This window comes from Coffea arabica, chromosome 8c (genome assembly GCF_036785885.1).
Source record: "Coffea arabica cultivar ET-39 chromosome 8c, Coffea Arabica ET-39 HiFi, whole genome shotgun sequence".
Lineage (NCBI taxonomy): Eukaryota > Viridiplantae > Streptophyta > Magnoliopsida > Gentianales > Rubiaceae > Coffea > Coffea arabica.
Window position 1 is genome coordinate 40,470,718 of NC_092325.1, and position 23,348 is coordinate 40,494,065.

The 23,348-nt window shown below is 36.4% G+C and overlaps 3 protein-coding genes across 6 annotated transcripts; 2 read left to right on the forward strand and 1 right to left on the reverse strand.

The window, feature by feature from the left end:
- Positions 1-402: 402 nt before the first annotated feature.
- On the forward strand, positions 403-2,126 carry LOC113705219 (uncharacterized). Its single transcript, XM_027227004.2, has 3 exons — positions 403-745; positions 1,119-1,248; positions 1,341-2,126. Exons 1-3 carry the CDS (start codon positions 610-612, stop codon positions 1,894-1,896), a joined length of 822 nt encoding a protein of 273 aa, XP_027082805.1. The 5' UTR covers positions 403-609; the 3' UTR covers positions 1,897-2,126.
- Positions 2,127-6,912: 4,786 nt separating this feature from the next.
- Positions 6,913-15,076, forward strand: LOC113707316 (clathrin interactor EPSIN 1-like). Of its 3 annotated transcripts, none has more exons than XM_027229588.2 (12): positions 6,913-7,155; positions 7,258-7,307; positions 7,438-7,489; positions 8,510-8,589; positions 8,725-8,803; positions 8,968-9,051; positions 9,206-9,351; positions 9,446-9,700; positions 10,315-10,475; positions 12,476-12,672; positions 12,982-13,378; positions 14,601-15,076. In XM_027229588.2, the coding sequence occupies exons 2-12, from the start codon at positions 7,267-7,269 to the stop codon at positions 14,816-14,818; spliced, it is 1,710 nt and encodes a 569-aa protein (XP_027085389.1). In that variant the 5' UTR covers positions 6,913-7,155; positions 7,258-7,266; the 3' UTR covers positions 14,819-15,076. The 3 variants fall into 3 exon arrangements, with proteins under 3 accessions (XP_027085389.1, XP_027085388.1, XP_027085390.1); XM_027229587.2 differs by having other exon boundaries at positions 6,913-7,140; XM_027229589.2 differs by having other exon boundaries at positions 6,914-7,140; positions 10,318-10,475.
- Positions 15,077-15,649: 573 nt separating this feature from the next.
- LOC113707317 (uncharacterized) lies at positions 15,650-22,276 on the reverse strand. Of its 2 annotated transcripts, none has more exons than XM_027229591.2 (10): positions 22,119-22,276; positions 21,454-21,626; positions 20,093-20,224; positions 19,954-20,004; positions 19,098-19,194; positions 18,471-18,517; positions 17,562-17,778; positions 17,164-17,293; positions 16,678-16,720; positions 15,650-15,921 (listed from the first exon to the last, which is right to left on the reverse strand). In XM_027229591.2, exons 1-10 carry the CDS (start codon positions 22,162-22,164, stop codon positions 15,844-15,846), a joined length of 1,014 nt encoding a protein of 337 aa, XP_027085392.1. In that variant the 5' UTR covers positions 22,165-22,276; the 3' UTR covers positions 15,650-15,843. The 2 variants fall into 2 exon arrangements, with proteins under 2 accessions (XP_027085392.1, XP_027085391.1); XM_027229590.2 differs by having other exon boundaries at positions 19,098-19,197.
- Positions 22,277-23,348: the final 1,072 nt, after the last annotated feature.

Sequence of the window (23,348 nt, forward strand, 5' to 3'; positions counted from 1 at the left end):
TTTTATTGTTGTTTTGGCGAACGCTGTAGTAGAAGATTATTTGAAATAATTTTTTTTAAAAGAATACTGTAGTCGTCTTCGATATGATGTATGTAAAATAAAAAGTGGTTAAAAATATATTTATGACACAAACAAATAAATTTGTGTAAATAATTTGCCATCCAAACATTTGCTTTGCGAATTGGCAATAGACATTCAATAATAAACTTAATTGAGATTATATACACGCACACGCGCGCACAGGATGATCAATTAGGCCATTTTCCCACCTTGGCATTCTTAAATGTTTCAAGGACGATCAAAATGATTTAATTAGAGTAACCCAAATAATTCAAAGTCAAATCAAGGTACAAACCTTAAAATACACAATGCATCCTAATTGTTCTAATTGGGTAGCGGTGGATCATGCCTATAGTTTTCTTAAGCCGTACCTATAATGTTCTGATTTGGCTCTTTGGGTGTCTGAATTATCTTTCTTCCTTAGCCCTTTACTCGAGTCCTCCCCTATATATTTCAACTCTTTTCTCAAAATAATCTCCTCTACTACCAATACTCGATCTTCCCTTTTCTCTATCCTGTGTAGAGAACCCTGTATTCATTCAGGCAAGCATGGGAAGAACTCCTTGCTGTGACAAGACCAAGGTGAAAAGGGGACCATGGTCTCCGGAAGAAGATCAAATTCTCAAGAAACACCTCCTTGACTATGGCACTGGTGGCAATTGGATCACCTTGCCTCAGAAAGCTGGTTTTCCCTCTCTCCTTTACTTTTTCTTCTGCTTCTCGGGATTTATTAGCAGTAAAAATTCATCTATCAGTTTGCATGACATGACCACACATTATTCGAGGTTGATGCATGCCTGTATTTTTTAATTGTTCCTAGGCCATTTTTCTGAAAGTTTTGTTGTTGTTCCTAGGCCATCTTTCTGACACCTGACCAGATTCAATCCTCTGTAGCAAAATCATGTCAACTTTCAGGGCTTTTTTCTAAAAAAAATAATTGTTGTTTTTCTCATTTCTTACAGTATGCCCTTATTGTGTTAGCCCCACCTTACTCATGTTTCAGTGCTGTTATCTATGCTGATACATTGTCAATTTCTTGATTGTGATCATGCCTGCAGGCCTCAAGCGTTGTGGCAAAAGTTGCCGCTTGAGATGGCTTAATTACCTAAGACCAGACATAAAACACGGTCCTTTCACTCCTGAGGAAGACAACTTAATTTGCACTCTCTACAGTAAAATGGGAAGCAGGCAAGTTGCTTTTTGCGACTCATTCTTTGTAACGTAGCAAGTAGTAACTATCCTTCCTTTTTTGTGACGTCCAATATTGTATTGAATCGCAGATGGTCTATCATTGCTTCTCAACTCCGTGGAAGAACAGACAATGATGTTAAAAATCACTGGAATTCCAAGTTGAAGAAGAAGCAAATGGCAGCATCATTCAGGAAACCTGCAAGCAATACTACCAACGATAATTCTAGCAGGCCTGCTTCTTTTACCTCAACAACCAGTACAACTACCCCATATTCTTTGGAGACTCAAGCTGGAGCATTTCATCCCAATTTTTCTGCCCATCTATCAAATTTGAGTACTGAAGATTATACTGACATTAGCGTCGGTACTGAAGGGTCAAAAGTCTGCTCATCAAGCTCAAAGACCATAGAGTACATGAGTTCATCATCACAAGCCCAAGAAGATTCAATCATTTCTGAATCAACGTCCTTTGGCACAATTACGAATACAATCAACAACAGCATGCCATGGTTGGATGATTATGGAGCAATTGATCGGGGACTTCCAATGGAGATGACCGGCACTGCAGCATACTCCTATGAGATTCTGAGTGGAATTTGGCCTCAAGAAACAGTTCTTGAAGCCCTTCATGATCCTTATTTCTAGTGCCAACTTATTATTAATTAGCTCTCATTTTATGATGTTGCTGATATATTAGCAGCACTAAATTTAGTTTTAAGTGTATAGTACTACTACTGCAGGTAGTAGTCTGTCAGTCAATTCTAGCACTAATCTACACTGAAATTCAAAGGGATACCCTTTGATATTTTTAGCAATACAGGGTGTGCTCCAATTTGTCGGTGTAGTTAAATCAATTATTTTGGTTTTAGTTGAAAGCTAAGACTGCAGAAACATACTCGCCATGAGCAAAAATTAAAAGAAAAACTGGAAATGTCTGTTTTTTTAAAATGGCCTGCATGGACTGCATCTTTTCTGGACGCGGGTTGGTGTCGGTTTTCTAAACTATATGCTATAGCTTTTCACAGAACTTGTCGGAGAGGGGACCTAAAGACTTAAAAGTCTTAAACATGTGCTTTAATTTGACTAGTGTGGATTTTTGTGTCTTAGATGACGACATCATGCCTGTCTACTTGTTGATAGTCAAGTTCACGAGAAGTGCATGGAGCAATGGCTTATTCCTAACCTTCCATAACCAACAAAAACTCATCTCTCAGTATTGACATCATGGCATCTCTCCCCTCGTAGATACGCTCAAAAGCTCACGCACATTATGTAATGCATGAGTGGACGGAATTGTCAGGTCTCTCATGAGAAATCCAATGAAATATTCATTAAGGTAGAAAAACATACACATAGAATCTACAGGGACATAACCACCGGTAGGGATTTAAAGTCCCTTTAGACCATAGGTACTCTTCCTTTTTTTTTTTTTTTTTACACGATAGATTCTATTTTGCGCCTGCTCCTACTCTATGCTAAGGAGGGGAACCTAAAGAGGTCAAAGGAGAGTTCACTGAACCACTTCAGGCTCAAACGGATGCGTAGGCATCCGCTGGTGAAATTTTCTCTACACCCAAATAGGGTTTTAAAGTTCTTTTGGTGGCCAATTACTTTAGGAGTAGTTGGTTTTAGACCATAGGTGCTCAAAGGTTCAAAAATCTTGTTCTTGCAATTTTTTTTTTTAAAAAAAGAAGAAAGATCTATATGGGCCTTCCTTCTAACTCCTTAGCAAAGTAATTGTGGTGGACCATTATCTTTTAATGTAGGATAGTATAGGTGTTGCTGATTGTTTAAAAAAGAAAAAAAAAAATAGAATCTACTTGGTGCATATTGGCCTTGTAATTCTTTGTTACGGAGTTCTAGAATTCTTTTTCTACCACATATGAATAGTGAGAATTTGAGAGATGCTCGTAAAAATGGAGATCCAGACTCATGTACATAATATTTTTCCTCAGAATTGAGGTATGTTCACCAAGGTAATTGTCCTTGTGTACATAATAGTTTTCCTCAGAATTGAAGTATATTCACCAAGGTTATTGTCCTTCTTCAAGGGGATACCAAAATTTAGAGAGTTCTAATAACTTCTAACATAGGTTCGTTTCTTTTGAGTTATGCATGCATGAATCATTATAAGTATGCTTTGCAAGAACTCATTTGCGTCACTCCCCTGTTGTAATCCTGAGCAACATGAAGTTAACCAGCATATTTCTTGCGAATTTCTACTTATAAACTCTCTCTCTCTCTCTGTTTTTTTTTATAAAGAAAAATCATTTATTTAACCAAATTAAGAAACAAATTAGTCCACATTCATAGAGTTTCCATCTTTGTGCTTGTTTTTTTTTTTTTTTTTTTTATGAAAAAGAACAAGGAAAAAGAAAAATCCAAAGGTTGAATACTGAAAAGAAAAAATCAAGATGCCAATATATTCGAGCAAAATAAAAGAACCCCACTACATATAAAATTGAAATGGATTGGAAAACATTAATATAAAAAATTGCAAGATGAGCTCGCCGGTTATAGACTCCAACTCATATGAGGCAAAACTTGGGCAAGTCCAAAAAGCTTCTTCCCCCCCCCAAAAAAAAAAAAACAGAGTGAAGAGTGATATAAAATACACTTTGGATTGGGACGTACGTCTAAGAAACTCCTTTTCATCACCAAAAAAAACAAAAAAAAAAAAACTTGACAGATTAAGAATTGGTGCATGGCCATATTATTGCTTTGACTGCTTTGGCACATGACCAATAAATTTCATTTTCCAAACCTAACAAAAGTTTGTCCCATGCATCGTTTTGGTTCTCTCCAACGTTGAGTCCATCCATTGGTTTGCCTTAAAAAAATATGTAGTCCGTGTGCTTCCAAAACCAATGCTTGGTGTAAATTAGCATTTGTTCAGTCAAAAAAGAAAATTTTGCAGGTGTAACTGGAGTAGAATGTGGACTATTCTACTTGGTATCTTTGGAGTTGGACGACCCTGTCTATACCATCTCATGCTATACATATAATTCTTTGTGCTTGTGGAGTGGGATTTATTAGAAGAGAAAAAGGCCTTCAAACTTTGGTAACCATCAATCACGTCTAGACTAAGGCCCCGTCTGATTAGTCAATTCATTACTTAAATTTAATGTGTTCATGTTCTAATATATTCAAACGCTTTTGATAACTAAAATTAGAACATCTAAATTCATTAAGTGACAATGAATTTTCTACTGAAAATTTGCTCCAGAAACAAGTGATAATCTATTCACTTGTCACTTAATATAATATATGCTCAAATATATCAAATTCAGTACTTAACAATTCACTGATTTAATGGGTTCAGATTTCAATTTTGTCAAAACGTGCCCTAAGAAAACAAAATCGAACTGGCGGTAACATTTCTGTCTTTCAAGTGCAGATGCATAGTCAAAGGAGTATATTTGTTTTTTGTTAGGTGACGGAGAAAATCTTTCCGCATAAACGTGTATTTCTACTCGTTACCTCACCCGCTGATGGAATCCTTTACTGACTCATTCATTGCCAATTACCAAATCCCAGGTCGAAAACGGAAGGATAACTGCCCGAAGCCGTGGCAGATCATCCTTGGGAACGTATATTCAATCAACTGGAGTAGTTGAAAATGCCATAGAGGAAACATTTAGAGAAGTCTGTTTGAGAGAATGCGGTGCCTAGGCTAAAAAAGCTTTTTTTTTTTGGGTGATAAAAGGATGTTATGAGGTGTTTGGTGGACACAATTCCTTAAATTTAGGAGAAAGTAGTGTGAAAAACACTTTTAGTGAAGTTCAAAATTGGTGGGGTACCTTGCCTCCCATCGAAATGCCACATTTAAGTAGTTTGCTTCAAAAAAATCTAGGCGGCTGTGTTGTGCACTCGTTTGGTCCAGTGGTGGTTCAGTCCTCTCCGAGTTATCCCTAGGCCTCCTTAGGTCCGCCCCTCCCCCTTAGTGTAGAATAGAATAGGTTATACAACTGTTGTTGTCTCCGAAAAAAAAAAAGGGTTCAAAATTGGTGTTTTTAGAATAACTTTTGTATTTTACAAATAAAAACCTGCATTTTGATCATTTTATCATCCGAGTAAAAAGATAAATATATTCTAAAAACTTAAAATCATACATTATTCAACACAATAAGCATTTGTCCAAGTATACATCCAAACATGTACTTAATAATTATTTTAATTGAAATCTCTACTAGTAAAATGTTTTTTTGATGTGTCAAATTAGAGATTGATTTTGTTTTTTTTTTTTTAGGGATAGAAAACAATTTGGGTGGGATTCAATTCCAGGTTAGTACCACAGATCAGGAACGCCTCCCTAATCCATGATAGTAAGCGAATTCAAACCCACTCAAACTATTTTCTACCAAAAAAAAAAACTAGAGATTGATCTTTTTTTTTTTTTTTTTTGCCTGACACAACCATCATCGATCCAAACAAGTGCCTATGCACCTGCTGACAACATTTTCAAAAAACTTGAATTTTAGAATGTAAGAAAGAAGATTTGATCCCTTAACCTACACCTAAATAGAATTTTAAATCTCTCTTTGATGGCCAACTGCTACATTGATCACTCACTTGTAGCTCTATACTTCTATATTGCTGTAAACTGTGCTTGTCGTTACGAGGGGCTACCGGATTGGGCTACCAGATTAGTGGGTCTCCCTTTGTCAATTCCCTCAATTGAACTGCATGGGCCTATGGGGCCTTTTAGTTAGGCCGTCCAAAGAACCTCAGAAACACTGGATCGCCCTTTAGTTAGTTCCAAGATTTCTGCGCCAGTTTTTTGGATTGCATGTTCGATGGTGGACTTTGATTCTTAACCAGGCCCATTTATTCGCCAGTGGGGACTTTATGAATGCCATTTTACATGCTGAAGGTTAATAGCTCTGCAGCTTTAGTCCATTAAATATGGATTTAATGTGCTTAAAAAACTAAATTGAAAAAGGATTTGTCTCGCACAATAATTGGTGAAATTTTGAATTTTAAAAAATAATTTAGCCTACCAAAAACATTTGGGATTTCTAATTCTTTCATTTTGCTCAATAATAGTCCCTAAAGTTCACGTGAAATTTTCAAGATTCCTTTTTTGTCGATTTAATATGAGATTTACATAGGTTACAAAAACGCAAATATGATGTAGTTTTTCCAAAAAGGAATTAAATGTGAACAAGCAAGTGACAAAATTTTCCGCTAACATGAGCTTGGGGTCTGATTTTTAATTTCGGTTTAGTCATGAAGATACTTTTTTTTTTTTTTTTGGGGGAAATAGTCATGAAGACTCCTAAATCGTGCACTATTGATAATTATAATTAGTGGGAAAATCACACTTTATAGGCACGCAAATTAAGTAGAAAGGGCTTGTTTGGATTGTATTTTTTTGGATTTTTTGTAAAAAAATTACTGTAACGATTTGATATATGTAAGATAAAAAAGTGATTAAAAATGTGTTCATGAAAAACGTATCATTTTTTTTATTTAAAAATTGCAATCCAAACGGAGTTGATTTCATTAAAATCAGGAGGTATACATGTCAATGCACAAGGTACATTCGTCTAACACGGGACCATTGGACTGGTTTTTGTCTACATTATCTGAGTAATCTCTTTTTCCTGCCTTTGGTTTGTTTAAATTAAGAAAAATGGTCTTTTTCTTTTACCTCTGACCTCTCCTTTTATTTGCTCAAAGAAAAAAAAAATAGAAAAAAAGAAAGGCACCCCACAAGAAACATTACAAAACGATTATTATCTCTCTCCAGAGTCTCTATCTCATCGTCCCCGGGTTACATTCTCGGAGAAATTTAAATCTAACAATACATAGCTAATTATTACTTTAAAAATATTACTTTATATAAAACCGAATTGTTTTTCTGGCATTCGTTTTACAGACTCAAAGGTGCTTTTATTCATCGTAATAATAATTACCTATATATGTCAATTTCAATTCAATCATCAAATTCAGCTTAGATCTATTCTCACTTTGATCAGATTTTTCTTTCTTCAATTTTCGCAGATCTAAGCCATGGATTTCATGAAGGTCATTGACCAAACCGTCCGCGAAATGTAAGCTCAATTCTTGTTATTTTTCATGATTTATGTATTGATTTTTGTAAGTAATATTGTTCCTGTATTTTTTTTTATTATCCTTCTTTGTATACGCATTTTAACTCTTGTTTAATCGACTAATTTGCAGAAAGAGGGAGGTTAATTTGAAAGTTTTGAAAGTTCCTGAAATCGAGCAGAAGGTATGCATATTGAAGATGACTTCGGTTTGATGTCTTCTCCAATTTTAGTATCTCCGGTCTTGATTGAATTTTTGGCGGATGTGCTTTCTGATAATGTATATGAAGTGAGCGGCATGCAGATGCTTAATTGAATTTTAATTGCTGAACTGCTTGACTTATGCTTTGCTATGGTTGGTACAAGTGGATTCAATTTTACGGAGTATATCGTGGAAAGTGGTAACTTTTATGAATTTTCTTTTCGTTTTGGTATGTTTCTTGACTTTGTGGGTAAATCAATTAGTTTGTTTCTTGAGTTTATGGGTAAATCATAGCTGCCTTAAGTGACTAATGCCACTGATGTTTGAACTGAATTGGCGTTCTAGTCTACCAGTTATGGTGATATTGACTTGAAAAGGTTTAGATGAAGTTTTTGAAAGAAATGAAGAGAAATATTTGGAGACACTGTAGCTTATTCATTGAAGTTGTGATAATTCCAATTTTTGAACCACATCACCGGCTCATTTTATGAATGATACTTGGTTGTACATGTCATCTATAGTGTTGAAGTAGTGGAAGGGGAGTGTAAGGGCAACAGTTGGTTGAATGAAGGGGTGAGGAACGGAATTTTGTTGTCGGGGCTTGGATTAATTTTGAATTTATTGTTTGTTGTCCGGTGGAATGACAGAAGAGTTTAATAGTTTCAGGAGTTAAGTAGCTGAGATCTATTTTCTCATTCAGGTTTGCATTTCTTAATGCGTGTAGGCATGCATCTGCCTCTATTGTTTCCCATGAAACAAATCTCCCTAATGGGGCTGAAGAATGTTTTTCCATATCTCTTCATGGAACTACTATTGTGTTCCTTGTAAAATGAATGACTTGTACAACTAGCAAAACCTGAAACATTTTTTAGTTCCACGATTGTTGTTCTGTTGTAGGCAGCATGGACAAAGGTGTTGTAGAAACTTCTATATGTCCAACTGTTTATATGGCTGCTTGATTTGTTGTGTATGCCTACGGCTGTGACATCTCAAAATTATGCAGGTGTTGGATGCGACTGATGATGAACCTTGGGGTCCTCATGGTACTGCATTGGCTGAGATTGCACAGGCGACAAAAAAATTGTACTTGATAACTTTCATGTCACTCATTGCACTGATAATCTTTGTTTTTTTTTTTTTAAAATTCTATTTCACGTCATCGGTTCTATAGGGTAGCTTGTTGTCTAATTGTGGATTTTGTGTTGAACTATCACCCAGCTCCGAGTGTCAGATGGTTATGAATGTTATATGGACAAGATTGGCTGAAACTGGCAAGAATTGGCGTTTCGTTTACAAGGTAGCCTTTAGATGTCTATTGCCAAGATTTTATTGCTCAGTGGTTGGTAATTTTTCCTTTTAGCATCATAGTGGACAAAATGATTGGCTAGAGAAGAAGATAAGAAAAGAGGGAAAAAAAAAAAGAAAAATGTAAAAGAGGATTCTGAAGCTCTTTTGTTCCAGGCATTGGCTGTTATAGAGTATTTAGTGGCACATGGATCTGAACGTGCAGTTGATGACATAGTAGAACATACTTTCCAAATTTCAGTAAGTATATTCCTTGTATTGTGCCAAACTTACACTTCCTCTTGCTTGAGCACAAGTTGGTTTCTCAACACGTTCCTACTGCATCATGACTGATAGTCTTCCATTATCCATTTTCCCTTATTATTTTTTGCTGCTTTCCTTTTTTATGTATAAGTCTCTTGCAAGTTTCGAGTATGTGGAGCCAAGTGGGAAGGATGTGGGAATTAATGTGAGAAAGAAGGCAGAAACTATTGTGACTCTTTTGAATGACAAAGACAAGATTCAAGAGGTCAGAAATAAAGCTGCTGTCAACCGTGATAAGTATGTATTTGGTCATCTTTTGTAGCTTTGATGTTCCTATACTTAGCTTTTGTACCAGATTTGAGTATGTAGGATTATGTTATGACTTTGTTAGGTACTTTGGCCTTTCATCAACTGGAATTACGTACAAATCAGGCTCTGCATCATTTAGTAGCGGCAGCTTTCAAAGTGGTGATCGCTATGGTGGTATTGGCAGTACAAAAAATGGTGATTCATTTAGGGATAGTTACAAGGATAGAGATAGGTATGATGAAGATAAGTTTGAGCAAAGCACTTCTGTCAAACCACGTCGAGATTCTGAAAGCAGTCAGGGGAAAACCTCAAGAAAGGGTTCTTCTCGTCATGGCAGGTTTCCTGTTATCTCTTTTACCCTTTTGCTGCTTAAAATTATGCATTCGTATGGACTACTCTTTTAAATGCAGTAGAAAGTTTGAGGAGTATTTTTAGTTGAGTGGGTTATATGCCTAGAATTCCTTGGTCATATTTGTGGCACATTTAGGGCTGCAATAAGTCAGAGGCTAACCAAGTATGCGGTGTTTAGATTGAACTTGGCTAATCATCTAAAAGGATTTTGAGCTGGACTCCCATATTTTCTGAGCATGATATCTGTTTCAACTTGAAATCAAGGGAAGCTTGGTGAGTTAGAGTTGAGCCTAGTATATGATATTCCAGTTCAACTTGATTAATGGTCAACAAGCCTTGATTTGGTTGCAGTTGTCTTAATAAATTTTCTCTTATTTGTACTGAGCATACAGTATTTAGCAGATATTGCTTGATGAGAAAGTACCTGAGGAAAGGTCCTTGATTGAATTCTCACTTTTTCTGTGTCATCCCCTGTTCTCTGATGACTAAGAGTTTGCCATGGTGTTTCTTTCTCATCTGTGTTCAAGATATGGCTAGTTGCAGATTATTTTGCTCTTATCTCTTTCTTACTGGGTGATTGCTGAATTTGATAATTTTTAGCAGCAAGGGTCAAGAAACAAAGTCAGCTGATGTGTTAAGGACAACAAAGAACACAGATGAGCATGACAAATATGCTTCAATGCCCCAAGGTTCTAGTCATTTGACGAACAATGATGATGATGAATTTGATGATTTTGATCCTCGAGGGACTTCTAGTGCTAGTAAGTATGGGGCAGTGGATTTGTAACCCCTATTTTCTTGACCTGTCTCTGAAATACCATTCTCTCACAAATGCATTGGTTGATTGGATGTTCACATATGTCGCCCTGAATACTTTCCTCTTGATGGCACTTTATTCATTTCTCATGTAAAGTTGGCTCTCATATATATGATGCCATTTTGTGTTGATTATTTATTTTATTATTAGTAGAATGGGCACATCATTCGTGTGTGTAATCTTTTGTAAGTTATGTGTGTATGGTAGATGTTTATGCACATATGCATGTAATAACCAATAGAAGGGAGAAATGACAAACAAATTAAGTTGATGTCATGGAAGAAGATATTAAATGTATTTCATGGTTAAGTTGTGATTGCTCTTATTGCAAATGTTCTTTCACTTGTGGTTATTTTGATTTCTACCAGTGGCTATTTTTAAAAAAAATATAAGTTAAACTGGAATAACTTCTCTCCCTTTAGTTGGTTGTCACCAAAATCATTCTGCTTTATTGCTGGCCAAAGATAAGTAACTGACTTCATCTAAGCTTCAATTAGCAACAATTATGCTTGTGGCTAGAGCTTCTTTGCTGAATTCTTAGTATTCACAATTTCCTGTGTGATTGCCTGCATTTGTCCTTGTGTTTGAAAGAACCACGAGCTGTCCAAAGTCGCGAATCATTTATTACAAAATTCTAAATGGTGGGTCTCAAAAATTTCACTAGTAAGGTGTCTAAATGAAGGGTAACTTGTATGTCATGGTATGTGCGTGGTCGAATTGTCCAAAAGAATGGAAGTAAGTTGATGTTTTGTTAATAAACAAAAGGGACAGTGCTTCATTTAATTATTAGCAGCTCCTGATTGGACATTGAAAGAGTGAAGTTTGTCTGATTTTGAGTGTTGCCTGTTAAAAGACTTCTGGGTGCTTAGTGGGGGCTTGTATATTGTTGTGGTAGTTTGTGCTCTTAGTGATTTTATGAGTCGTCTATATCTTAGTTTGTCAAAAAGTTTCTTGTCAATAGAATTCACAAATTTTGTGGTCAATAGAGTAGATCCTGTACTCTGGAAATAGAATGGTAATTACAGGTACAATTACATGGTAAAGGAATAGAAAATAGTTATCTCTATATCTAATTGACTATATCTTGCAGCAGATAAGGGACGATCTGACTTTGTTTCTGCTCCCTTCTTCTGGAACCTTTTTCTTCCCTTCCCTTCTCTTTCTGAACCTTCGTGGCTATCCAAAATACTATAGGCCTTTGATTAATTGCGTGCTGAATTTAGTCCTTTGAGTGAAGGTATGCGAGTCCTTTTCCTGCACAAACAACCCTCCTATCCGGTAATGCTGCTTCACTCCATTTTAGCTACTACTCCTTGGATAACAACCTCATACTTTCAGCATCAAGACATCCACAACCAATTATATATCCTTTGGGCCATTCAGTGTAAAGATCCACAATGAATTTTAAATAGATAAGCTATAGTTTCATTTTTACTTAATCATCCTGGACGCTCTATGTTTATATGGCCCTTCTCATGATAAGAAGTGTCGTATTTACAGCCTGTTATGGCTGGTTCCGTTTCTAGTCACTTATTTTTGCAAAGAAGCAGTTTGATGTTTTAATGTGAAATAGATGCCATGTGTTAAAAGAATATGAACATTAATGCTCTCCCCAATTTGAACAACAGCTTTCCTTTTGTGAGCTCAACTTTTATGTACTAACATTTTAAAAGTTCATTGAGTAAGTGATATAACTGCAAAGGAAAATGTCAATGTCAAGCTCTTTTTAGTATTTTTTTGTGAGATTAACAGACCATTTATTTCTCATTGAGAATGTTTTTTACTCCGTGAAACATTTTGGAAAGTGGTCGAGTGTGATTAATTGAGACTTTTCTAACAACTATTGATAAGATGCATACTTATAGCATCATTTCATATGGAGATTTGTCATGCACCATTGAAAAGATCTCTCAGGTTCATCGTTTTTTAATGCCTGTTAAACAGAGCCTTCTACTGGCACTTCTCACCAAGTGGATCTATTTGGGCAAGACCTATTAGGTGACTTTATGGATGCTCCAACCCCAGCTTCCACAGAGAAGTCTACCACAAAAGCCGATCAGTCAGATGTTGATTTATTTGCTGATGCTACCTTTGTTTCTGCAACATCCCCTACGGAAGCGATTGCTAGTTCTGGTGGTCAGGTATTTCACCTACCTGGAACCTGGGCAAAAGGAGTTTGTGATACCAGCAATATAGTATCAGTGAAATGTTAACACCTACCACCCGAGTCTGTAAGAAATTTGGGAATGAGATTTTCTTTTTCTCAGTTTTGTTTGATGCTAAGTAAATTACCCCATGTGATTTTTTCCAATTTTATTCCTAAGAAACATAGAGAGAGTCTGCCATCTTATACTTAAAAGTTCAGGTTCACTGAAGTTCTGATGTCATCCTTTCTTTCCAAGAGATTAATTATGACATGGATATGAACTGTATCTTTGTCATTTATGCAGAAAAGTGTTGATCTATTTGCCTCCCAGCCTGCTCCTTCATCTGCGGTTTCTTCAACTGTTGATTTTTTTGCTGCACCAGATCCAGTCACAGTCACTCAATCTGATGCAAAGTCCACAAACCAGATGACCAGCAGTGCAGTTGACCCATTTGCTGCAGTTCCTCTGAACAATTTTGATGCTTCTGATCCTTTCGGTGCATTTGCCCAAAATCCTGCTAATGATAGCAGCCCTAGCAGCTTAAATGGTACTCCTTTAGATAAGCCTGGCAGTCAAAGCAACTTGAATGGATCTTCTGTCGATAGCAAGCCACCACCGAAGAAGGATGGATTTCAAGTTAAATCTGGAATATGGGCAGATTCTCTGAGTCGTGGTATAATTGATCTCAATATAGCTGCACGTAAGTTCTGAATATTGTGTACTAGTATTTCTTCTAACTAACCTTAATGAGTTTTTTTTTTGGGTGAATTAAAAGCCATGATGAAAATGCTGTGGTAGCATATACATGCAAAAATGTTTCTAGTTGTATGCATAAACAGTATTTGCAGTACTGAGTTGAAAGTGCAAACTGAGTAATGTTCCCTTATAAATTAGCTTGATAACATAAGCATGCAACTGTGTCCTCTGTAAGATTCGAAATTAAATGTGTAAAGCTAGTGAAAATAGGAAAAGACTATATGCTGGGCGTTTGCAGAAAATAAATGGTGATAAAATCATTATGATGGTTTTGGTATTTTCACAAACAAATATCAGAACGCCCCCTTCGAAAAGGTAAGATCAACTTAATCAGATTCTGCATTTGACCAACCCATGTTAACATGATACGACATGACTGCTACTATGGGAAGTGTGTCAGATCTTTGACTTTAAAGTGGGGCTCTGGGATTGTGCTGATTGAAGTGTGAATATTTCATAATTTAACACTAAGAATTAATCGTTGACATTTTAATATATTTGCAAAGTTTGTTGTGTGTTTCCTCATAAATTTTTAACCAGTTTTGGAACCAAAAACCAAGTGATTTTTCCTCTTATTATTATTGTTGTTATTATTTGTGCTGAAAAGCCAGTTGAGATTTTCAGTATAAAATTTCCATAAAATGTGAGTTTAGAAGTCTAATAAAAATATGCTATGCACCACAGCCTAAGTACCTGTATATGAACTTTTGCAGTGTTCCTTTATGTATTTAAATAATAACGACCTTAGCATCTGGAGACCGACCTGCACCTATTTCTAAGCTCAAGTCCATGTAACATAACACTAAGACAGATGTTTATAAAATTAGAAAGGTAAGAACTGAAAAGGAGGATCCATATTGCTGAACTTGTATGGTTGAGATGATTGGTAGCTAAGGTCCATAGCTCTTTTTGTTAAAAATGCAGACAGTATTTTCCAGAGTCTAGTTGAGGTTTGAGTGTCCATCTAGTTTTATGGTTTCTCGTTACAGGGACAGTGATACTTAAAACCTCCTCTCTTGCTTGTTCAATATGACGCGACTGAATGATGTAATTTTGGAGGAAAATGAAATAAAATAGGGGGACTTTGGTTGAGAAGGGGTTGTGTTTTATGGTAATTTTGGCCTGCCTTTGCATCTTATGAAGTTCTGCATTTGACATAATTGCAGCCAAGAAGGTCAACCTAGCAGACGTTGGGATTGTTGGTTTAACTGATGGATCAGAAGAAAAGGAGAAGGGTCCTCCCCCTTCGTTCTACATGGGAAGAGCCATGGGTACGGGATCAGGCCTTGGTAAATCTGGTTTCCCTTCGGCATCATCTGAAGGAGACGATTTTTTCTCCAGCTTGAGCAGCCAACAATATCAATTTGGCGGGTTCAAAAAGTGATTTCCGTTTTCTGATTTGCAAAAAGATCCAACATGAGCTTATTCTTTTGTGAATTTTTTTTTTTTTTTTTTAAAAACAGAAGTATGAATTTGATGGTGCTATTATATTATACAATTTTTAGCGCCAGTATATGAACGTACGGTATTCATCTTCTGCGGATTATGGTTCTGTTCAAGTGTCTTCCGTCATTGTCTGTAGAGTTGTATGGAACATTCTGAGGCCTTGACTACCAGTTTAATCGAGGAATCCCTTTGATCCTTTTTGCTTGCAATCAATGCAGTTTTGATGAATACTGAATAACAACTATTTACCCCCTCTTTTCCCCTTCAATCATGGTTTCTAGTGACTCTGTGAAACTCCTCGGTAAATAATCGAGATTGGATGCAAGACCTCAACATTTTCTCCTGGCTGCAAATTTCGAGCATGCCTGGAGGTTTACAATATCAGAGGAGCGATCAAGGAGGATAAACAAAGTTACCTGGCATTTACTGGTGTTTAAAAGACAGCACGCACGATAGAGTCCACCATGATGCACTCGACACAAGCTCACCGGTTTGCTTTTACCGGGGAACGCAAGCTCACCATACTGACTAAGAGGTTCTACTTCTAGGCTTTTGCCCAAAATCGCTTTTCTGTCTCTCATTGCCGTGACACACCTTCATGGCAATCCTATCAGATGGCACCTACTAAAGTAGATAATTGGGTTTGCTTTTTTACTGTTTTGAACAGCTCATTGCATCTTTTTATTATTACCCCTTTACAGGGCCAGCAGTCAAAAGTGTGTCACGTATCATCGTAGTAAAGTAGGGTTTTCCTTGTTTCACAGGCATCTGATCAAGCATCACTGAACAACTTTCTTACTTTCAGGAACAGAAAGATTAAAAAAAGTACTGACAGTATAGGATTATTAATATGTAAGATGGGAAGTAGAAGCATGGAAGGTAGAGATCATGCCAGATTCATTTTGCAAGGGATTGTACTAAGTTGTAAAGACAAAGTTTAAAGCATCCAAGCGTATCAAAGTTTTAGAAAATGTCCAGCATTCTTCCTCTCAACATCGCTTCAGCTTTCCTCACCTGCTTTATGGGTCCAATGATGAAAACCTGCATTCAAGCCACAACATATCAATGAGTGAATCAAAAAACAAATCGTCTTTCTTCTTCATCCGTTCATGTTTGGGACCCTTAATTCAATGCAAGATGTTTTCTCCATTTAACAAGTATTAATCTCACAGTTCAATGTGACAACTACTTTTCCTTCTCTTACATGAGAATCCCTAATCCAGCTATCCATCCCAAACATTTCCTCTGTTGCAGAGTCGACACAGTGTCTTAGATACAGAAATGACTTCGACCTTACTTGTGTGTTTACCTATATAAAGTTCATTGTGTGATTAGAGTTCAAAGCCACATAACATTCTTCAATCCATTTTCATTCCTTAAATTGGTTAAATAAATGAAAGGTGATACCACTCCATTAGAGAGGCCCGGGAGCCAGAATTGTATGTGGTATTTGCCAAATGGGGGTAGGAAAATTTTTCATGAGCCTCCGCATTCTTCAACATTGTGTAGTGGACCAAACTGATGTAATCAAATCTGACGATTCAGGGCGCAAACAATGGTTACAAACAATAATCTTGTTGAAAGGTGATCTTTAATGCCAACAACAGACAAACATGAATTATTCACTACAATATAAATCCAGATGCATTTTGAAACATCCAAGGAACGGCCCCTTTTTTTCTTTTTAACATTTTTCTCCCTCATAGAGAATAACCTGCTAAAGGTGTCATATTAAGAATGTTTGTGCAAGGAAGTCGATTCTAGAAAACAATCCGCAAATGAAATAGGGAGACAAACCTTGTCAGGTGGTCCCTTTGCGCCTCCCATGAATATTTCAGCACTGCAATTGGATGTAGCCAATGTAAAGTATGCCATAAATCAAGAAGGGAAGAAAAAATAATAAAGCATGCATGTACACTGAGTCCGATACAAAGTTAAAAGATGCATGTACATACAATCATGTGAATGTAGATACAGTTGGAAATCATCCCAAATGCATGATGCTCAATTAGAACCAAACTACATGCCTAAGTATCCAGCAAACAGAATATTTCCCCTTATGATCTGTCTTTCCCTATATGCTCTTTTCAATCCCTCTTGCTTAGTTACTCAAATGATAAAGTGAGATGGTTCATTACATTCAAATTGCATAGAACAAAGTGTATTGGAGTATTACTAAAGCATTAATTTTGTCACATCTAGCGCTTCAATCAAATAGAACTAAAGGAAAAGATGACTTTTAGCAATCAGACAAAAAGATAACACGGTGAAAAGGACACATACTTGCATGACTCCTTTATCGACAAGATAGTAGCTCCTCTTTTTCCAATGATGCGTCCCATTTTCCCAGGGGGAACATCAAGAACTGACAGTATTTCTTCCTCCGGGGCATTTGGGTCACCAAGCATCTGATCTACAATCATGGAGTTACTACAAGGTCAGATGCCAACCTGTTTAGGACATCAGCATGATGACTGCTGTATCAAATGGGTTACATCAAGAATTTTATGCTCATTTATAGCTAACAGTTCTCTAGAAGCATAAATGGATACTCATCATAGATACTTCATTTCTAAAACTTCAATCAACAACCATAAGAATGTCTGTCTACGTACTCATGCATGTGTACCCAGCATAATAGATATAACTGTCTTCATTTGGGACAAGATAAAAGGAAAAACCTGGAACTGGAGGAAGAGATGGCCAATCTGCATACTGATTATCATTAACGCAGAAACATCGACAATACAGTGCACCACGGACAGCAAGATACCACAAAGATTGCTCACTCAGTTTCTCCAGCATCTTATAATAGATAAACAGAAGAAAACGGACATCATCTGCAGCTGCACGAACCATCATTTCAGATAGTGGCCTATAAGTCCAGAAGTTAGGGTCCTGAAAGGGTAAACGGACATGATCAACACAAGCAGGGTCAAGACTGTAACAAGTTTACGGGTGCAAACCATGGAAATACGGTCCAAGGAAACCAGAGACTTCATTAACACATTCGAAAAGAGCAATTACATCTAGCCGTTCAGATTATTTGAAAATAGCAAGCTAAATTTTCTCCCTGCAGTAGCAACTTTGATGAACCATACAAGACATTTGCAAATTGTGGATTGAATACCTACTCTGCTCTAACATGAGATAGCATACTAACCAAGGTTCAAATTAGATTCAAGGTAGTAATATCCAGCTAATTACTAAAATAACCTACCCTTTCTTAGAACAACATGTCAATGAAATGTTTAATTTCAAAATACAGTGATTCCCACATGATAAGTGACTCCATTACAACAGCCTTTCCTGTCCTTCCCCACACCCTACCAAGCACACAAATAAATTAAGCCAAAGAAGAAAATAGGACAGAGACTTTCCAAACTATATCACCATACTAACAAAGGTTTCTGAGGTGACAAAAGTTCAATGTACAGAACAACAAAGTGCAATGAGTGGATGGTTTTGTGATAACTAAGTTCAACTCGGCTACCCTAGATATTAAGCTCTGCAATATCATTCAAGGCACACCTTAAAGGGAGTAATATTATTCTACAAACAGTTCAAGCACAAGCACAACGAAAACCAACCTGCCTCAGAAGGACTCGGACTTCTTCCTTCTCAGCATACGATATCCCTAAATGAAAATAGGGTATAATGTCAAATACAGAAGCTCGTACTTGTGCTAGTTCCAGCAAATCTATAGTGAAAGTGCATATCCACCAGAGGTCTCACAAGTACTTCATAAAAAAAAAGCCTTAACCCATTAGAACATTACCAAAATACACAACTGCTTCTGCAGCATATTTGATAATTTCATGATTTTACAACTTCAAAATCATTTGAGGTCCCGGATCCCAATTTTATTAGCATACAACATGAAATGAACTTGGTGGGGCATCTGGACATGAATCAGTGGCATACATACTTCCTGGAAAAGCATGCACACGCATTATCTAATTAGTAGCTTCCCAGTCAATTGGCTCACCCCAAGGAACCAAGTAAAAAGTAGAAACAAATTGACATGTTTATACAGCCTTAAAAGACTGAAAAAGAAGAAAAATACATACAACAGCATAGCTGGACACTGCAAGTTTCTAAAGAAAATGAATCACAAGAGGCTTTTAACAATATGGCGTAAGAACATTCCATAAATAGAAGGAATTTGTACACAAACAATACAAACCAAAGCATATAAACAGAGATAGCCAAAGTACCACAATAACATGGGTCTGCAAGGAGGCTAACAAAGGATATGTAATCATCAGGTGCCCGTATCTGTCCTTCTTGCTCCTTGATCAAAGAGTAAGCAATCTGCTATTAAAATAGAATGCAATGATAAGTTTTTTTATTAAATATTAACTACAGAAGAGAAGTACTATGCTTGCCTATTTCCATTTTGTGCTGGACATTAGGTCTTTGCCTGGTAATCCCAAATATAAAGGGTATACTACAAAAGTAGAGCTAAAATCACCTGCTCCAAAGACAAAAGGCAGGGAAAAAAAGACTTGAAACCTTTAACAAACTTCACGAGGCATGAACTGCTGAATCCCACTTTCAAATCACAATACTCTCACACGCATACAGTACATGCAAACAGATGTGCAGATACCACTGAAAGCAGCATCTCATACAAGTAGAACTGTTGACTATTTCTCCATCCTAGCATATGTAGAACCAAGCCACCAGAATCCTAGGATCAGAAACACTTTAAGAAGTAAAGCTATAAATTCCAAAAACCTACACCATCAGCAATGACTCAAATTCTTGCGTTGCTTGCCCTACACATTCCCTGCTTCACTATCTGGAAAACATTTATCAAAACCTTCCCTTCCATTTTCCATTAACTTGCAGAGATAGATTCAACTGATAAAGGATGTACTAGTTGCCAGGAAAACTATATAAAAAAAATTCTAGTCCAATGAATCCTTTTTCAGATTATCTCACTAAGGATAAATAGCACAGGAGATAAGTACTAAATTAAGGAAAGTCTCCTTCTCCAGTTAAGTGGTAAATATGGTTAAAGGAATTGGACAAAAAAAAGGCCTACACAAATTCTAGAAGGATATGTACCTGAGTATCCACAACATTGTGCAACTTGATGCCAAACTGAAAGTACAATGCCTGAAAATTAAGATTCAAGAGACCATAAAATAGTGCATGCCAAGTAAAGCATATGGAGTTCCAGAAAGAAAAGAAATCATTAAGAGACCTCGCTATCTCGTTTGCAATCGTGAATAACTTTAGTGATGTAATTAGACTCAAGTGCAGGCTTACAGGCTTTCACAAGAGCCTCTCCTCCCTCAATTGCATCAACCAAATATATTGCACTTGGAAAGGCAAGCTGCAAAAGATAAATTCCTTCATTGATAGAGAACATTTTTCACTCATCGATTAAATAACTGTGCAGCATACTATCCTTGATGAAGCTTGACTAAAAAACATAAATGTATACTTCCAAAACAGACCATAGATCAAGCAGTACTTATGAAATTTATATCACTGACACAACAGCATAACCAGTGACTGGAACCAGGAGATTTAATTTGAAGGGGCGAAATGCATACACATGTAAACTTTGAGTGAAAATAAAAATTTTTGCAAACTGTTGGCAGGGGCAAATAGCTAAATGTATATAGAGGAAATTTTCAAAATTCTCAAAAGGGAATAAAACATGAATTTCTAGAACTTTTTTTTTGTTTTTTTTGGGGGGGGGGGGACGTGGCCCCACAGTTAAGTCCTTCACTATAACAGACACTATCACAGCGATAAAAGAATAAACTGCATGAATGATAGAAGGGCCATCTGTTATAAACCAGACTGTCTTCCATATGCGCACTTAGAGAAGAACCTTTAGCGACAACAAATGAAGGTGAACCTATTGCAAGGAAAAAAAAAGAAAAAGAAATCAACCTCGTTAAGTAAACAGCGAAGTTAAATGACCCCCGAGAAGAATGGTTAAACACTTTGTAGAAGAGATAAACCATTATTTTGAAAATTTTGAACAAACAAAAAGAAAAGCAGTACAAAGAGAAATCATAATCACACAGTATACGTGTCCCATATTCTCCAATTTTTGCAATGGAAATGAACTTGTGAATATGAGATTCAGTTAATTTATCACTGACAATGTCACAGACAACTGATTTACTTTAACACTGTATGTCTGATGCATAACCAAACATTTCTGACATTTTTTGAACTACCTTTTTGCGAAGTTGTCTAAATACTGTAGCTTTAAAATACTTTCTTGGAAAAATCTTTCCACTCAAACCAAAAAAATATTCCGTCAACAAGAGTGCAACAAATAATAGTTCATAATTTGAACAAGCCAAGGTGTCAAGTTTTTGGGTGATAATATCAAAAAGGAAAATTAAGCTCAAATACATAAAGCAGATTTCAAAAGCCTTAATAATGATCAAATCTTCTTTAAATACATTTCTCAGCATACACAAACCAAAATTTTCTCCTTGGAAAAACAGTTTTAAAAGAGAAACCTGATGGGGGAAAAAAGAAAAAACACATTGCAAATCAGGATCCAAAATTATTCTGAAATGATTGACATCTAAGTACCTGCATTATACAAAGAGTCCCATGGCGACAAAGATCAACACCCTCACAGTCAAAACCAATAACCAGCTGTCTCTCAGGAGAAGGCTCCAGAAACTCGATAGGAAGTTGAGATACTTGGGTTACGACATGAATAGGCACTGAAAAGTGACCATCACTTTCTAAGGATTTGCCTCCTACAAAGTTGAGCAAAAACGCCATCAAATCAGGGTTCACAAGATGGTTGAATTAGCTCAAATTTCCAACAAACACGTGTTATTCCATTCTAGCTACACATAGTCCATTAGAGAGATTTTAGGTGGTCGATAGACGAGAAAGACAGAAAAAACCCAAAGGCCAACACAACCATGCCAACAACTGGAAACAAGTAAACCTTGCTAGCAAAAAGTTAGAGATTCACGTCCAAAAAATGCAGAGTCCATTTTGCGTAAGGAAATAAATAAGCTTCTTTTTTTTTTCTTCAGAATTTCAAGAATTCCTATATCAATTCGCTTTATCACATCATACAGGATAATTTCCACAATTCACAGCAAAAAAAAAAAGAAAAAGCATCAGAAAAGGTCGAACACTATTATTGTACCATATATGTAAAATCCCAATCAAATGAAAGCAACACACTCAGATATCAAATGGGACAGCGAGAGAAATGAAAGGTGGATTGAAATTACCGGGATCATGAGGGAGGGCAACATGGATTTCATGAGGGGAGGCCATGCAATCATAGGACAACTCGAAGCCTGAAATTTTGCTCTCTGATCGTCACTTCGTCTTATTTACTCGTATTATATATATTCTCTGCGTTTTAAAATCGTAGACACTACTGTATTTTATATTTTATAGCGAAACAGACTGTAAATTATTGGGGAGGACTGTAAATGGTAAATATACCCCGTTGCTCCCCTAAACTATTGCATTATGTCATATTATTGTTCCTGTAAAGCATTTATTAAATGATGGTAAAAAGAATAAAAGGTGGGTAAATATGTATGATATGGGTTCCATAAGTCTGACAAATAATTTTTTTTAACTGTTTATTTTCAAGAAAAAGTTTTTAGATTTTTTTAAAAATATTTTTTTCAACATTTTTTTTCTTAATCTCGCATACATTACATTTCAAAATATGGTGAGTTGTTAATTTTTTTAAAAAAATTATCAGAAATTCTTAAGAATGTAGTAATTAAAACGGGCTCAATAGCATATGTCAATTAGCCACATATTTTTTGGTGCTTTGAAGAAGAAATAACCAATGGGGAGAAGCAATTCTAGAACATCACGAGAATCTATATATATATATATATATATATATGTGGAAGCCATAATTTGACTTTCCTTAATCAAAAGGGAGCAAGCCAGAAGAAGTCTTTGTTTCTAGCTTGTGTAAAGTCAACCAATCCAACGAAGGCCTACTATCTTAAGTCACTTTTTTTTTTTTTTCCCTCTTTTTGGTTGCAAAGTATCCCACGTCACTCCTCGCCTTGCTTGCTTTCCCATGTTTTTTGTGGCTCCAAGGTTCAGGGTTGTCATGTTGGCGCTTGGCACATGGTATTAATTATTGAACATGGTGACATCTTTTTTTTTTTTTTGATCACTCGTCATTCTTATCTTCACCATTCTTACTCAAACTCTAATTTAATCTAAAAAAAAGACCCAAAGAATAGACGAGAACTGAGTCACTATCATATCCGACGACGCAGCCGCATAATTTTGAAGAAACCACACGTATTATAACAAACAAGTGATCGGAAGCAAAGTTTGACATCCCACGCACCGGGAAAACCAAAACTTGTTAAAGCAAGGTAATCGAGCTGGAATGCGTAGGATGCTTTGATGCTTCAAATTGCTTCACCTGCTAGCTTAGTGCCATAGCAGCTTTATGAAGAGGATGCTCACCAACTACA

Coding starts and splice junctions, on each gene's coding strand:
- LOC113705219 (XM_027227004.2), top strand. CDS start 610: ATGGGAAGAACTCCTTGCTGTGACAAGACCAAGGTGAAAAGGGGACCA. Junction 746..1,118: donor CACCTTGCCTCAGAAAGCTG/GTTTTCCCTCTC, acceptor TCATGCCTGCAG/GCCTCAAGCGTTGTGGCAAA. Junction 1,249..1,340: donor TACAGTAAAATGGGAAGCAG/GCAAGTTGCTTT, acceptor ATTGAATCGCAG/ATGGTCTATCATTGCTTCTC.
- LOC113707316 (XM_027229588.2), top strand. CDS start 7,267: ATGGATTTCATGAAGGTCATTGACCAAACCGTCCGCGAAAT. Junction 9,052..9,205: donor AACATACTTTCCAAATTTCA/GTAAGTATATTC, acceptor TTTATGTATAAG/TCTCTTGCAAGTTTCGAGTA. Junction 12,673..12,981: donor TTGCTAGTTCTGGTGGTCAG/GTATTTCACCTA, acceptor TCATTTATGCAG/AAAAGTGTTGATCTATTTGC.
- LOC113707317 (XM_027229590.2), bottom strand. CDS start 22,164: ATGGCCTCCCCTCATGAAATCCATGTTGCCCTCCCTCATGATCCCG. Junction 21,627..22,118: donor TGCCCTCCCTCATGATCCCG/GTAATTTCAATC, acceptor TCAACTTTGTAG/GAGGCAAATCCTTAGAAAGT. Junction 19,198..19,953: donor ACAATGTTGTGGATACTCAG/GTACATATCCTT, acceptor CTATTTTAATAG/CAGATTGCTTACTCTTTGAT.